Source organism: Pseudorca crassidens, chromosome 6, assembly GCF_039906515.1.
Source record: "Pseudorca crassidens isolate mPseCra1 chromosome 6, mPseCra1.hap1, whole genome shotgun sequence".
Taxonomy (NCBI): Eukaryota; Metazoa; Chordata; class Mammalia; order Artiodactyla; family Delphinidae; genus Pseudorca; species Pseudorca crassidens.
The window spans coordinates 66,081,340-66,096,968 of record NC_090301.1 but is presented as its reverse complement, the minus strand read 5'-3'; the positions used below and the strand labels follow the sequence as shown (position 1 = coordinate 66,096,968).

Genomic DNA, 15,629 nt, shown 5'->3' with positions numbered 1-15,629 from the left:
GGGTGAGACTTCAGTTTGCCACTCGAAGGAGCCCAGCGTTTAGCACCAGGCCGCAGGCCGCTAACAATCAGCCTACTTGCAGGTTTGCAGCTCTGGTTGTTGTCATAAATGCCTTGGTCTTAACTCATAAGTTTTGGAATGTTCTTGATCCCCAGGGGCTGGCCAGACCCTCAAGGTGAAAGAAGTCCCATGACTTACGCTCTATCTTATCTAGGGGTTTATTATTGATTCTGGCCTGGGTGTAGCTCAGCAGTTAGGCATGCAGTCAGCTTTAGCATCATTATCCAGTCGCCTCTGAAGCCAGAACAAGACTACTTTACTAGCTTCCCCAACAACGGACTATATTAATAAGTGAAAAAATTAGATAAATCAGTGTTAGACAAGGAAAGAATATTGGCTTTGAAATGCAATTGAACTCATTGAAGCCTCTGAGTGAGGTTCTCTGAGGTGATAGCAAATTGGCTGGCTCCTTGTCTACTGGCCACGGAGTCGAATGGTCGCAGGGCTGACACCTGACCCAAAATGGGCTAAAAGGTTGCTCATGCTTTGGAACATTAAACTTGAACTGTGAGACGTAGAAGTTGTTGGGCTTAAACCTGGTAACTATGGTGCTCTAAAAAAAAGGATCATGGAATTTCTACAACCATAATCCCAGAAGCTGTCCTTATTCCTGCAGTTCCTCAGTTTTTCATTTCAGCTCTATCTTAGATTGCATGAACTAGTTCAGTATTTTTCCAACAGATGTCTTTGTGCTTAAGTTAGCTAGAATTGGCTTTTGGGTTGCTTGCAAGCAAAAAAAAAAAATTATATGACGCTTTGAGGTCAATTTCATCTCATTTTAATTCTCATCTAATCAAATATGCCAGATATTTTGATAGGAGAGATAGAGTGGTGAATGAGATGTACATGATTCTGCTTACGGAGCTTTTAGTCTATCAGAGAAAATAGACACTGACAAAATAATTAAAGTATGGAAATAGAAGGGTTTCATCCATTCATCAAACAAATATTTACCGAGCCTCTATTAGATACAAAGCATTGTTCTAGACCCTTGGAACATCAGTTCAGAGATCCCTGCCCTGGTATCTTCCAGCAGTGAGAGGCCCGCGTACCACAAAAAAAAATAATTAATAAACCTAAAAATACATAAATAAATAATATGGATTTAGGAGGTGATAAGTGCTGTGGGAAAAGAAATCAAAAAGTAGATCGGAAAGAATCATGCATACATCAAAAGACTTAGATTCCAGAGAGAAAAAGCAGGTTAGAGAAACTGAATTATTATTAGTGCTGAAATATTGGCAAAAAGGCCAATGGCTCAAAAAGAAGATGAAGTTAGCCAGAGTTAGCCAGAGTATATTGTTAAGGACTTTATAAGCCATTTTGAGGATTTTGAACTTTATCCTAAGGTAATCCAAAGCCACTTAAGAGTTTTAAGCTGCTGACCATGATCACATTTGCAATTTAAATTTATCATTGTTCCTCCAACCTGGAAAACCCATTGAAAGCAAACAGTAGTGGATGGGAGAGAATAATTAGGATGTGACTGTCCTAGTCCAAATGAGAAATGGTGATACCCTTGACTAACATGTGTTTCTTGAATTGGAAAATGGTAGCTGTGTTTAAATGGCTGATAACGAGACTTAGATTCTCAGCTTATCATATTTAGAGTAAATTAATGCCTGTTCAGGTTTATCTTCTGTTCTTTGAGCTTTGATGCTGTTTGCCAACTTGAAATGTTGACCACTTTTTCACTGGCTTCATACCTACCAAGTTTAATTATGCCTCGTCTTTGGGAACAAAAATATATTATTAAATGACTATTTAAGGAGCTATGGCAGCCACAGGACAAGCATTGATTCTGCTCACTTGCATCTATACCTAGCTAGCCACCTATTGTCGTCCTCAAATTCTGAGAGAACCAATACAGGGTACAAGCAAACCAAGTATATACAACTCCTTTATTAACAGGGTCTTTTCCCTAAATTCTTTTTTTTTTTTTTAGTATTTGTTTAAGGATCTCTTTGTTTTTCTTTTTTTTTTTCTTTCTTTTATTTTTATTTTTATTTCCTAAATTCTTGTATTCTTTTCTTTCCTAGTGAGCTAGTATAGATGCTGTAGGCGAAAACCACATGCTCCCATTACCATTCCACTATTAGGTCTTGATCAAGGTTTATATACTTGTAAGCAATAGGTCATTTGGCCCTCATAATTCGTTAGGACATCTTGTTATGCTCACAATGTTTTTTAAAGGCTGTGAAACTAGATAGGTGTTTCGCTTGGTTGCTGCACAGGCAATTTAGCACTTAACCAGTTTCATGGGTATAAGTTAAAGTTATGCCCACTTGTAATTATTTGAATGTTTAATTTCCAGCATAGATACTAATCCCACCTTAAACAGTCAGTTCCTTTGTCCCTTTGACCTGGGAATAGCTCAGGCTCTTTCAGTCTCAAAGATGTAGACAGAAATTACAGCCAACCTTCAACTCCATTGCTTCAAGTCTTGCCAGTACAAATGTAATAACAAAGGGAAAAGAGACTTTTGAATTCCCTCATCATCCCTCCAAAAATTTCCCCTCTCGTGCTTGAGGAGGTGAGAAAGGAAGAGAAGAGTACCACGTACCACGTTTTGCCATGTTTGAATATAGTTTCCTTTGGGCCTGTTGGGTATCCTTGAGAAATCTGCCTTTCTTAAGGAAGCTGGGGGAGGTCAGATGGGAAAGTAGAGCTTAAGGACATGGTTTTTAACTGTTCCTATTGCAATATCTTATTATAAAAATGTACTTTTTAAACACGAATTTCCTTTTTGTATTATTTTGTCTTGGTGTCTCTCCCTCATGAATTACTTTGCATCTTGTTTGAAGTGAACAATTTTAAAATTTATATCCTGTCCTACTTTTCTTTCAGGAACTTTACTTAAAATATCTGTTTTTCTCTCCACCCTCTCAGATATGCATGAACATCTTATGCATTTCACACTCTTTAAGATGGAGAAAATAATAAGCTAATCTGAATAGTGGTAAAATCAGTCAGAGTAGAGATTTTATTCTCAAAAGAATAGACAGTGTAGTGTCGTCTTATTGCTATCAGTTATCTCTATTGTTAATATAAGTCGTGAAAAAGACATAAATTAGTAAAACAAGGCAGTAGAACATGAATTTGCAGGTTATTCTCAATTCCATGCAGCCCAGCATAGTGGATGCTTGCTCCTTGGGAGCAGGTAACACATTCTACTCCTTTTTGTATCCTCTACTCCACCCAAGGAGGCAATCATTTGCATACCAGTTACTAAACACGTGAATAGATGAGTAAAGTAAGTTGAAATTAATGATACTTAACAGACATCTAATACTGTACTTATAGAATTCACACCAGTGGCGGACCAAGAAGATTTTGACTAGGAATTGAGTGCTGGGTTATATAACTCTCTAGGGCTGGTGTGTGGACACACCCAAGGAAGGAAAAGTCCAAGGAAGGAAAAGTCCAAGGAAGGAGCTACTGGAGAACAGACTAGAAATTAGACAAATGGCCCTCCAATTTGAGGATGTATCAGAATCACCTGGAGGGCTTCATAAAGCAGAGTGCTAGGCCCTACCCTCTGGGAGTTTCTGATTCAGTAGATCTGGAACGAGGCTTGAGAATTTGCATTTAGGGGCTTACCTGGTGGCGCAGTGGTTGAGAGTCCGCCTGCCAATGCAGGGGACACGGGTTCGTGCCCCGGTTCTGGGAAGATCCCACATGCCGTGGAGCGGCTGGGCCCGTGAGCCATGGCCGCTGAGCCTGCGCGTCCGGAGCCTGTGCTCCGCAACGGGAGAGGCCACAGCAGTGAGAGGCCCGCGTACCGCAAAAAAAAAAGAGAGAGAATTTGCATTTCCCTCCCAGGTGATGCTTATGCTGCTAATCCCAGTAGCAGACCTTGAAAACTACTGAATTAAAATTTGGAAAACTCGCCCAGCTAAGGGGATCTGGTCAGGCTGCCTGCTCTGTGATCTGCACGGAGAAGGGGTTATTACAGAGATTTCTGAGGGCAGTGCCTAGATAATGTAACTAAGAACTCAAAAGAGAGTTAAAATCAGCTGACATAATGAGATGGAAGATAGAATGCATGGAATCAATTTAGCAATACTTTCAGCTAAGTTAAATTAATTTAACAATGTAAGACCATCACATATATCTAAGCTAATTTATATATAAGTTATTCCTGAAAATATTCTTACACTGCAAGGAAAGTTTATGCCCTTCAGCTGACTGTGTATATGTCAAGGTAAATGGGGAAGGTAGAGAAAGGGCAGCTCAAGGAAAGGGGAAAACCCATTCATCCTAGAGAAAGGATTTAGGAGAAACCGTATCCACTACCCACACCTCACTCTTCCCACCCAACTAGTGCTACGTCCCAACTAACTAGTCTTAGGAGGTTTCCGAAACAGTAGCAGCAGCTTCAGCAACCAGGTGTCATAGGGACATACTTCACCTTATTGTAATATTTCAATGGAAACTACCTAAAATTTAGACCTGATTTCATATAGTGCTCAGCTAATTAGGTTTCTTACATTTTAAAACTTGAGTATGAAGTTTTTGCATATTTACATGTGTTCCTTCCAGCAATCATTTAGGACTTTGGGGAACATTGGTGTTTATTTTCGATACAGAATCTTATGGACTTAGGTGGATTTTCTCAATTTGCCAACAAAAAGGAATAAAGGTATTGCATTAAAATGAACTATGTCTAAAAAAGTTGATACATTTTGGTAAGCAAATGGTCAACTGCTCATATTTAATTTAATTTTTGTTAATTTGTAAATGTTTTTTAAAAAACTGCTTAGTGATCCTTTCAAGGGAAAGCTCAGCTCATGTATAAAAAGCCACATAAAAATGACTCCGGGACCTTGGCTGCACATCAGCGGTCAGATATTTCAATGCTTCGTTGCTCCCGTTCCTGCTACAGGTACATGTGACAGCGCTGCAGCGATGAGTGGAATTTTAAAGAGGAAGTTTGAAGAAGTTGACGGCTCCTCCCCCTGCTCCTCTGTGCGGGAATCAGATGATGAAGTTTCCAGCAGTGAAAGTGCTGACAGTGGGGACAGTGTCAATCCATCCACTTCTAATCATTTTCCCCGTGAGTATGGAAACTATACCTGAAACCGATTGTCTGCTTCTACAGTGAAAATAATTGTATCATCTTGGTCATTTTTTAACTTTTATTACTAGTTTGTTTTTGTTTTTACAGTTGAGCTAAAAACAAAACATGATTAAGTAAAAATGAAATATTTCTGAGGCATCAGTGGGTTCCTTTATTTAGAATGCTTTTGGGAGTGGATTATTTGATAGTGTTAACCAACTGATTCAATGGAAAAAATGACATTTTATTATTATTACTTTTCAAAGGAAGCACCCTACTCCAACAGTAGATGGGGAAGGACAAGTCCAGGCACAAAAATATGTATCCTCCCATAGCTGAAATGATATTCTAGGAGGAAAACATAAAGTGGGGAGGATGTATTTGGCAGTGGAAGTTCTAGGTTCAGTGGGAAAGAGCATAGCCAACCATGCGTTAAGAAATGAAAAAGCAGCAAAACTCTCCCAAGTGTGCGAGTGCAGTGTATACCTCTTTTCCACTCATCCCTTTATTCTCTTATCCTTAAGAATAATATTTAAAGCCCACAAAGGAAAAAAAGGTGTATGCTTTCTCTTTTTCCTTTTTCTGCCACACTGTAACATCACTCCTTCCTGTCAGACAAGGTGAGGTTTGAAGGACTGACAGGAAGATTTTGTAAGGAAATACAATCTACAGGCTAAAGGAAACTGACTATTAATAGCTAAATAATCTTGAATTTATATTTACAACAGGAAGATTTTAATATGATATGATAGATAACTAGTCTTAGTTTTTTTATTTTTCAGTTAAGTAGCTGATTTTATTAATATGTGATTCCATAACATAAAATTTATTTTGGAAATGTGACAACGCAGAAGACCAAGAGAATTAACCATATTTTTAAGAGGTAATAAGGAACTCAGTAAAACTATTGAACACAAAACAAACATACAAAATCGACAGCATTCCTTTAAGCAAGCAAAATTAATAGAAAATATAATGAAAGGGCAACTACACTTATTATAACAGGAAAAAATCATCAAATATTCAGGGACAAGGTTATTGTGTGATGTAGGTGATCTTCAAATACATTTACATATATCATTATGATGTGAAATGAGCTTGTGTTTTGATTCAAAAGAAGATATATGTTTACCTATTTGGCCTTAATATTAACAGTGATAATAACAACAACATCATCATCTGACAGGGTTCTGTGAAGATCAAAGAGCAAGTGAGATAATACATATGAAGGAACTTTATAAAATGTCAAGTACTAAGCGCATGTTATATTAAAAATTATTCTCATAGCTAACATTTACTGGGTACATGCTGTGATTCAGTAGTTTTATATACATTATTCCTATTCTTTATAGCAATCCTGGAAGTACCATTACTTTCAGTTTACGAAGGAAATGACTGAGGATCAAAGAGGCTAAACATCTTGCCCAAGATCACACAGGATTAAAGCCTAGACATACATATATACACACACACACACACGTATATATATGTCCATATATTTATGTGTTCCACCCCATAGCCTTCACCTTTTCCATTATCTCACTCTGCCCTTTAGTTATGTAATATTGGACATATCTTTAAAATGTGATTTATTGTGAGTTAGAAAAGAATACTGGAATTAATGAAGAGACAGGTTATGTTTCTGGTAAACATTTATAAAGGTAAATCTGTTAAAGCTTTCCACATTAATTTATGAATATAAAAGGATAATCTCAATAAAACCCTCAACTGGATTTTCTTAGAAGGTGATGGAATAATAAAAATCCATTTGGAAAAATAAGCTAATGAGAATAAAGGGATATTTTTTAAAAGAAGCCATAAATGTTGAAAAGCCACTCCAGATATCAAATAATAGTAGAAAATTATATAGTTTAACATTTTCAGTACCATGTTAGATCTAGGAAAATAGAGAAAATCTCAACATAGTATAGATAAGAATTTTATATATATATATATATATATATATATATATATATATATATATACACACACACACACACAAGTGTATATGAATAGGGCATTATAAAACAATGGGAAAAGGAGTATTTAATAAATGGTTTTGGTATTAGAGTTTGAAAAAGAAAAATTTAGATAACACATCTCACAACATTGCCAAAATACATTTCAGATGGATTAAGTAGACAAATATTTTTAAAAATCAAATCACAGGGGAAGTTTCATATTTGGTAGGATTGTTATCTGAGTGTTGAAGTAACATAAAAAAGTTACATTGCAAAATACTTAACATATTTATATAAAAATATTAAACATACCTGATCCCCAAAAATCCCAAAGTAAAATAATCTATATTGGAAAAAAAATATTTGCAGTTAATAGTTAATATGGTAAAGCGTTACTGTCTGAATAGCGAATAAAAAAACACATAAATTTTTATATAAATTAAGATACACACCCCCAAACATAATCTACATGATAGGAAATATGATTAGCAAATATTTTGAAGCATTTAACACCAGTAGTAATAACACAGATTAAAATAATACTAATGAGATTTCATTAGTATGAAATCATGGAAATTTCATCTCCTTGAAATTAGTGTTCCTCCCTTCAACAGAAAATACTAATACCTAAGTGCTGGTGAAGGTCGCAGTACAAATTTTGCATACATCCATATTGCTTTTGATGGCAATGAAATTTATAAAAGTGTCTGTTTAGCACTTTGGAAATATAAGAGCCATAATGATATTCATATCTATAAGTCTGTACTTCAGAGAATTTATCTGAAGGGGGAAAGATCAAAAACATGGGGAAAAGTGCATAACTGAAAATGTTGGTTCTTGAGGGAAATAACAAAAAATGGGAACTGGGGCAGGGAAGAGGAAGGTAACATGTCTAAGAGTGGGGAAATGATGCATTAAGTTATGGTAGCTTATACAATTAATTAATTTACATGATAGGTATGAAGACAGGAGATAATGTTAAGAAAAGCAGAACACAAAATTTTACCTACACTGTCAGGGAAAGTCTCTGTATCATAATGGCAAAGAATGGTAAGGTGCTTTAAAAACTGAAAACGATTTGATTTGTTGAAGTATTAGAATGATAGATTAATTTTCATATTTATTAATTTTTATTTCAGCTAATATTTATACATCCCACAACAAAGAAATTTTAAATTTAAACTAAAATGATAACTGTAGTTCTGATTGTGTTTATGTAAGCAAATGGCATGATCAGCTAAATCATGCAATACTTCAGCTAACTAGTAAAGGGTTTTTATGAGTTATGTCCAACAGATGTTATTTTTCCTGTTGAAGAAAATAGAAATATTTTGTGATGCCCAAGAATTTATTGAAATTTTCAACTCATTATTTATTATCAGTGGTAGTTGGCAATGGTTAGTTTATGAAATTGCTGATTTAACTTTGTATTAAATGAAATCTGGTGGAGATTTTTCATGATTTTTAAAGATAATTAAATGATTGATTTAATAAAAAGGGCCTTTTTGATTTAATAGTCTGTTTAGTTCACCATATTCACATTATGGAGAAGGAAAAAAAGAAAAAGTGAGAGAAAAAAACCCCAAAAATCAAAAATTCTCCCTCAAATATTTGCTTTATAAAAGATCTGAACATGTTAACCAATGTAAAAGAAATAGTTTAAAAGATTTCTTGTTTCCAGAAATGTATTTCAGATTATTTGCTAGCCCCAAATTGATGCACAAATTTTTATAAAATGTTTTATTTATTTTTTCAGCTAAAGTACAGTGATCTTATCTGCATATGAATCTATGAACATACATTTTTAGAAATATTGTTATTGATGAATCTTATTTCTTTAATACATTTTTCTACTTTCAAGAAAAAAAGTAGTTACCTTAGAGTAAAAAAGGATTTTTGATGACTATCAAATTTGTGTAGTATTAGGAAACCAAATTTAGCTTCACACTGAGATCTTTTAAGATACAGTTATTTAAATCTCACTCATCATGAGCTCATCTTTCAAGTTTAAAATGTCAGATGCACTCAGTGCTTTATAAGCATTAACATATTGTATAACATAACATTTTGTTATCATTGCAAATATAGGAATTGATAAAACTGTGTGGTACAAGTCAGCAGCTATGGTAGTAGAAAATTCCATCTATCCTAAGCTTTCTATAAGCTATTCAACTTGCAGCACATCACATTATGATAGTAAAAGCTTCGAAATATAAATCAGTAAAGGCATATGGCTTTTACCTTGGACTTTTGAGTTTTGCTAGGCAACTAGCATACTTACCAGCAATGAACCAAGGTCATATCTTATACTTCCCTTGAGATAGAAGTAGCTGGATTCTGTATTGCTGTGGAACACTTTGTTTCATCAAATCCCTGTGGCTCTATAGCCAATCAGCCTGTACTTGAGTGCTGTCAAAAGGAGAGCTACAGAGAAGCTGGAATGATTTTTTTTTTCTGCCCTCTCAAGGTTCCTGGCGCTTCACACGAGTAATGAGAAGCTGTATGATGAAAGGAACACGTTTTTCCTGAAACAGAGTGTTTCTACAGATAAATATATAGTATTTAGGAAGTGGAAATATCAAAAGGCAAAATGATAGGTATTCTAAATTGCACACGAAAACAGGTAGTGTATGTCTTATATAGGGATAAGAGTTTCTAATTTACACTTTCACATTCTTGGGTTCATTTGATATCCTAAAGTTGTTGTGTGATTAGGAGCCATTATTGTACCCATTTTATAAAAGTAGAAATTAACATTCAGAGATATATTATTAATTTATCCAATGGCTGAGATTTTAATGTTTTCCTCCCTCCTTCCTTCCTTTCTTTCTTAGTTCCCTCTCTTTTCTCTCTGAATAAACAGGCATAAATACGCTGCCATGTGCACCCAAGTCACAGTCTTCCTCCAATGTCATTTCCCTCACAATGACTGCACATTTCATAGTGGGATTAGAGACAAAAAATCAAAAGAAATCAGATCTTGACATGAAACTTTGTAGTGGAAGTATGACCGAAACATATCTATTCTCTTTACCAAGCAGTTAAAATGCATTGAAAATCTAGATTCAGTTTTGACAAATATAGTGTATCTTATGTTACAGTCTCTGTGGTAGGTGCTTTCAGACATGTCAAAATGATAGACTACAAGTAATAAATACAACTCAGAGATACAGTGACAGACCATGTCTACTCAGCATTGTGGTATTAATTTGAGAACTTACTATAGCAAAGACAAACATAGCAATCTATCCCTAGATCAGTGATTTTTCAAACAATGGAGGAGTGTTAAGGCAGAAACTGAACATAGAAATTTTAGGGAAGTCTTTGAGCAGGACTTAGGACCACATGACCCTCAAAAGCTCCTTACTACCCTGTAATAATATGGTTCTAAGAACAAGGATCAAAATAGCATCTTAAGTTAGAGCAGACACCAAGTGGGAAAAGATAAGCAGCGTAGGTCAAGGCACCTCTGATGAGCTATTAAATTAAGACATCTCCAGACTCTGACTCTGCAGCTCCTTATGTTGGAAAAGAACCAAATAGCCTGGCCTTGTGAGATCAGACCTGGAACCAGTTGCAGATCTATTATACTAGGTCATGTCCCTATCTGAACACCAGACATGGACCAGTTGAGTCATTAAGTATTTAGTTTAGTGGAAATGTGGGAGTTTAAGTAGTTGGCACAATTACGAGTGGAGGAAATAGATACGAGTTAGTGGTCCATTTGGAAAATACTCACTTGAATGTACTATAAAAGCCATTGGCTGATACAGTGGAATTATTTTCAGATCATTTCATCTGAGAGATCTGAGAGATCCAGTATGATAAATCAGAAATAGTCAACCATTGCTGCCTCCTCTGACCTTACTTAGACCATCCTTCAGGTTGAAATGTCTTCTACTCTGCCTCTCAATCTCTAACTATAAAGTTATGTACCTGCTACAAGGCTCATATCAAATATTTCTTTCTCCATGAACACTTTACCACGTCTCTCATGATACTCATCCTCTTTGCCTGAATCTCCTGGTATTTCACCAACATTCAAAACCTTTGGCAATGGTTTTCTAACTTCTTTCCATCTCAGTTTTGCCCACCAAGCCATGATGTCAGTAGCCATGTTGAACTCACTGAACCATTAGCCTCATGTTTCCTTGACCACCTCTATTCTGGAGTCTTCCATTCCATTCACGTCCTTTACCTCCACTCCATATAGCTGCTTACGTCCACAGCTTCACCCAGGATAGTTCTATAAACTAGTACAGCTCTATCACCGAAATATCAAATTTCAGTGTTCCAAACTCAGACCATAACCTGTTTTTCTTCCACTTCCTTTCTCCCCCTACCCATTTTTTTTACCTCATCCTGTTTTCCCCCAACATAACACCCACGTCTTGTCTTTACATATCTTTCCACTCCACCCTTTACATTTGCTCCATTATTTCAGCTTTTTTTTTTTTTTGGAGTCTTGGACTCACCCATTTTCCTCCCATATCCTTCACTCCATATTTCCTTTTTATTCAAAACATCCGAACACTTTAAGGAAGTTTTGGAGAAAATGACGAAACTGTATGTTTTCAAACTCAGCTGCCTGTTACTGCCACAAAACATCCTCCTAAGGTGCCCACGGTCATTTTCTTTTCTATCTCAAAGAGCAGAGTGTTCATCAGACTCATCAAGTCCCTCCACCTCCTACCTCATATTCAACAGATCACCTTGCCTTCACTGTGAATGCTACCTTCCTGTTTGTCCTTATCTGCATGTCCTTACATTCTACCTTTAAGCAGAGCCGTCAAAATGAGTTTTAAAGGAATGAGTGTAAGCTCATCAAAGGCAGGAACTCAGTCTTTGTATGCCTAGTATCTAGTAGGCACTTAATAAATATTGGATAACAGATTGACCTGAAGAGTCAGGTTTATATATATGTATACAATGTACGTGTGTGTGTGTGTGTGTGTGTGTGTATATATATATATATATATATATATACACACTGTTGAGTGAAATACACAAGTTGCAAATAAGACAGTACTTACATAATTAAAATACACAGACAACACTCTATTTTATGGAAGTAAAAATATACATAGGAAGGGCTGATACACAACAATGTGGGGATTGGTTCCTCTAGAGAGAAAGGATATAAGAAGGGGTGGTGGCTGCTTTAGCTGTACTTTCTCACTTTCACTTATATTTTAAAAGGAGCAATCTAAAATAAGTATGCAAAATATTAACACTATACACTGTTATAGTGTATATACAGTAAATCCCACATAACATTTTTGCCTCTTCTATGGTGTTAATATAGAACATTGTTTCTTTATTTATCAGTAAAGTAGCTGCTTGTGTGTGGGAGCTATTGTAAAAGAAAAATATTTAGGTTTGCTATGATTTTGCTTTCCCTAGTGCATCAGGTGAATTTGTGAGAATGAGACTCTACTGCAAATTCCTTCAATTTGTTGTAACTGAAAAAGCCACAACCAAGGAGTCAGAAGATTCTCAATCTAGTTTTAGTTCTGTTACAAGTAACTCTGACCGTGATTATATCATGTTTTTTCATTTGAAAAATGTGAAAATAGATTGATTTTAAGGTATTTTAAATTGCATAAGATTCAGATAATCCTTTTTCCCTCCAAATATAATATGCCTCTGGTAGTCTTTTTTGCTTGAGTTATTTATAGTATTGTATTTGAGGACATCTTTGTGCTTTCAGTGTTTATGCTTGTGTACTATTAGTGTACCTATATACAAGTCCAATAGAATATTCCATCTGGTGCTTTTAGTTTGTAGGTTCCACCCCTCAAAAAGAAGACAATCATGTGGGTTATTTTAATTGGTGACATTTTGGGCTGTCTTGATTAAACGGATAATGCACTCAAAGAATAGTACATTAGAACTGTAAAAAAGACAGTTTCATAAGGACTGAGTAAAATTAAGTAATGATGGTTGGAATAAGGAGTTGTGTATGTTGTTCTGTTGACAGTGAAATGTTGGAGAATAAATAGAATATTCATGTACTTACAATTTTAAAAATTATCTTCAAAGCTGTCTTTATCTGAGATGTATAAGTGAACACTCCAGAACATCTCATTACCACAAAGGAATATTCTAGCTAAAAATTTCTAAAGAAAGCTGCAAAAGAATGATGCATTGGAAGGAATGATTTATCTGGAATATGTTTAAAATGCATAGTCATTTGAAGCCATGGAATGTTATTTATAAAACTAAATATCTACATTTGTCTCATTTATGTGCTAATTGTGTTTTAGTATTGATAGGGTCAACCCTACTTGTCCACAGAATGTACAGGCATTTAGGCAGTATACTTTAAGAGGCTTTTCTGTCCTAAAATATCTTCTACCACATAATTGGAATTCCCACCATTAATGTAATCGCTTTGGGATGATTCCTTTGGAATGTCTATTGAAATCCACAGGGCTTCCCTGGTGGCGCAGTGGTTGAGAGTCCGCCTGCCGATGCAGGGGACGCGGGTTCATGCCCCAGTCCGGGAAGATCCCACGTGCCATGGAGCAGCTGGGCCCGTGAGCCGTGGGCGCGGAGCCTGTGCTCCGCAATGGGAGAGGCCATGGCAGTGAGAGGTCCGCGTACCGAAAAAAAAAAAAAAAAAAAAAAAAATTCCACATATAGGTGGCCTATGTAGTCTATCTAGTAGTTAAAAATGTAATGTCTATACTCAAATTGCTTATATTCTCATCAAAGATTGTCTACTCAGGGGCAAGTAAGGTAGTATCTCTGATGTTTAGTTTCCTCATCTATAAATACCAATAAAAAATAGTATCTACATTATAAGTTTAATGGTGGCTTAAATGGGCGATATAGGCAAAATGCTTTACATTGTACTTCATATTTAGTAAGTGCCCAAGAAGTGTTAGCTATGATGATGATAATGGTTCCAATGAGGGACAACACAAATTTTATTAACAGTTATTTTGGAAAACTACCTATGCAGAGAATAACTCTCCAGAGGAAAGGAGACATATGATAGCTGTGGTTTTGGTAGGCTGGGAGAGAAGTCTGGAAAAGATATAGATTAGAGATGCAAATCCAAGTATCTTCAGAACCAGGCAAGTCATAGAACTGTGAGAAAGCATCCAGGTGTATGACATGAAGGTATGGCGGATCTAGAGTATACCTCCCTAAAAGGAATTAGACTTAATGGTAACAATAATAACAATAAACCTGTCTAATCCAATGAAATTCTTCTTGAGGTTGTATTCAGTTTACTAACTACCTGTTTGCTACTCCTGGCCTAGGCATTGGAACATTATTCAGAGGATATCATGAGATTCAACACAACAGCTATGGAAGTAAGAATTTCCAAAGTATATTCTCCACTCTTGCTGGCATTAGTCCTAAAAAGTCATAAGGGTTCAGAATAATAGTCATAGCAGTACTAGCTGCCATTTATTGAACTTTCATTAAACACTCAGTGCGAGGGACTGCACTTACATTTTATGTATGTTATCTTAATTAGCATAACCTATGAAGCATCTGATGCTGATTTTAAGTAGCTGCTCAGAATCACAAAGCTAATATGTAGTGGGGCCAGCTTTTAGTCTTTATGTCAGTGTGACTCTGGAACCTGTACTTCTGTATTATTATATCATATTGTTTCCCATAATTATTGTTGAAAACAGCATTAACAGTCTTTCTCATTCGAGCATCACTTCTCAGATTTCTGAAAACATCTCCTAACTGTTTAGGAAATATAGTATAATCTACTGTTAATTAATAAAATAGCACATAGATTCCATTTCAAATGAGAGACACTCAGTAAATATTACATGGGTTGGGTTCAAAGTAAATAAGCTGTATTGGCTGACTAACTCTTTCCTTTGTGTTTAAATTGCAGGGCAGATAGTCAGAATTTTGTCCTCTTAGGTTTTTCTGAAGCTGAAGCACTTAGTCTTTTTCTGAATGACATTTTCTTTTTAGAGTAAAAGGAACAGGGAAGAAGAGTTGCTGACGTTGTTATGACTGAGGGTGTAAGGCTGGGCATTGTGGCACCTCCCAGCCAGCCCCACTTCCCCGCAGGAAGTGCTTCAGAGCTGCAGAGAAGAGGGTGTCTTGTCAGCTGCCTCCCCGTTGACTGACCACATCAGCCTTTAAAAATATCTATGATCTCATTAGCATCAGCCATTTGCAGAGCTCTCTTGTAGACCATCTTAATGGAAACATGAGAGCTTTTATGAGTGCACTCTAGGATAGGATTTACGGGAAATAGTCACAGCAGGTGTTTGATGTCTTTTGGACTTATTCTCCTGAATTCTAGATACCATCAGAACATCAAGAGAGTGTGACTTTTGTGTAAATACCAGGACAGAGAAATAAGTGTTGGCACAGGTATTTCTGGAAAATTTTCTATAACATTTATCAAGGACAATTTACTAGAAGAAATGGATAGTAACTTGAGGCTTAAAAGTCAGAGAGGGAAGGAAGGAGGGGAGAGGAAGGGAGGGAGAAAGAAGATAATGCAGTCGATTGCACTGAAAATGTATACTTATATACTCAAAATATGGGATTAGGAAAGG

The 15,629-nt window shown here is 36.0% G+C and overlaps 1 protein-coding gene across 2 annotated transcripts in view; it reads left to right on the top strand.

The window, feature by feature from the left end:
• The window catches only part of CSRNP3 (cysteine and serine rich nuclear protein 3), a 182,323-nt gene that overhangs the window by 107,821 nt on the left and 58,873 nt on the right, over positions 1-15,629 (top strand). For both annotated transcript variants that reach the window (XM_067741682.1, XM_067741683.1), the window contains one exon: positions 4,946-5,116. In XM_067741682.1, coding sequence (XP_067597783.1) covers positions 4,969-5,116 — 148 coding nt within the window. In that variant the 5' untranslated portion in view covers positions 4,946-4,968. The remainder of the gene's footprint in view (positions 1-4,945; positions 5,117-15,629) is intronic.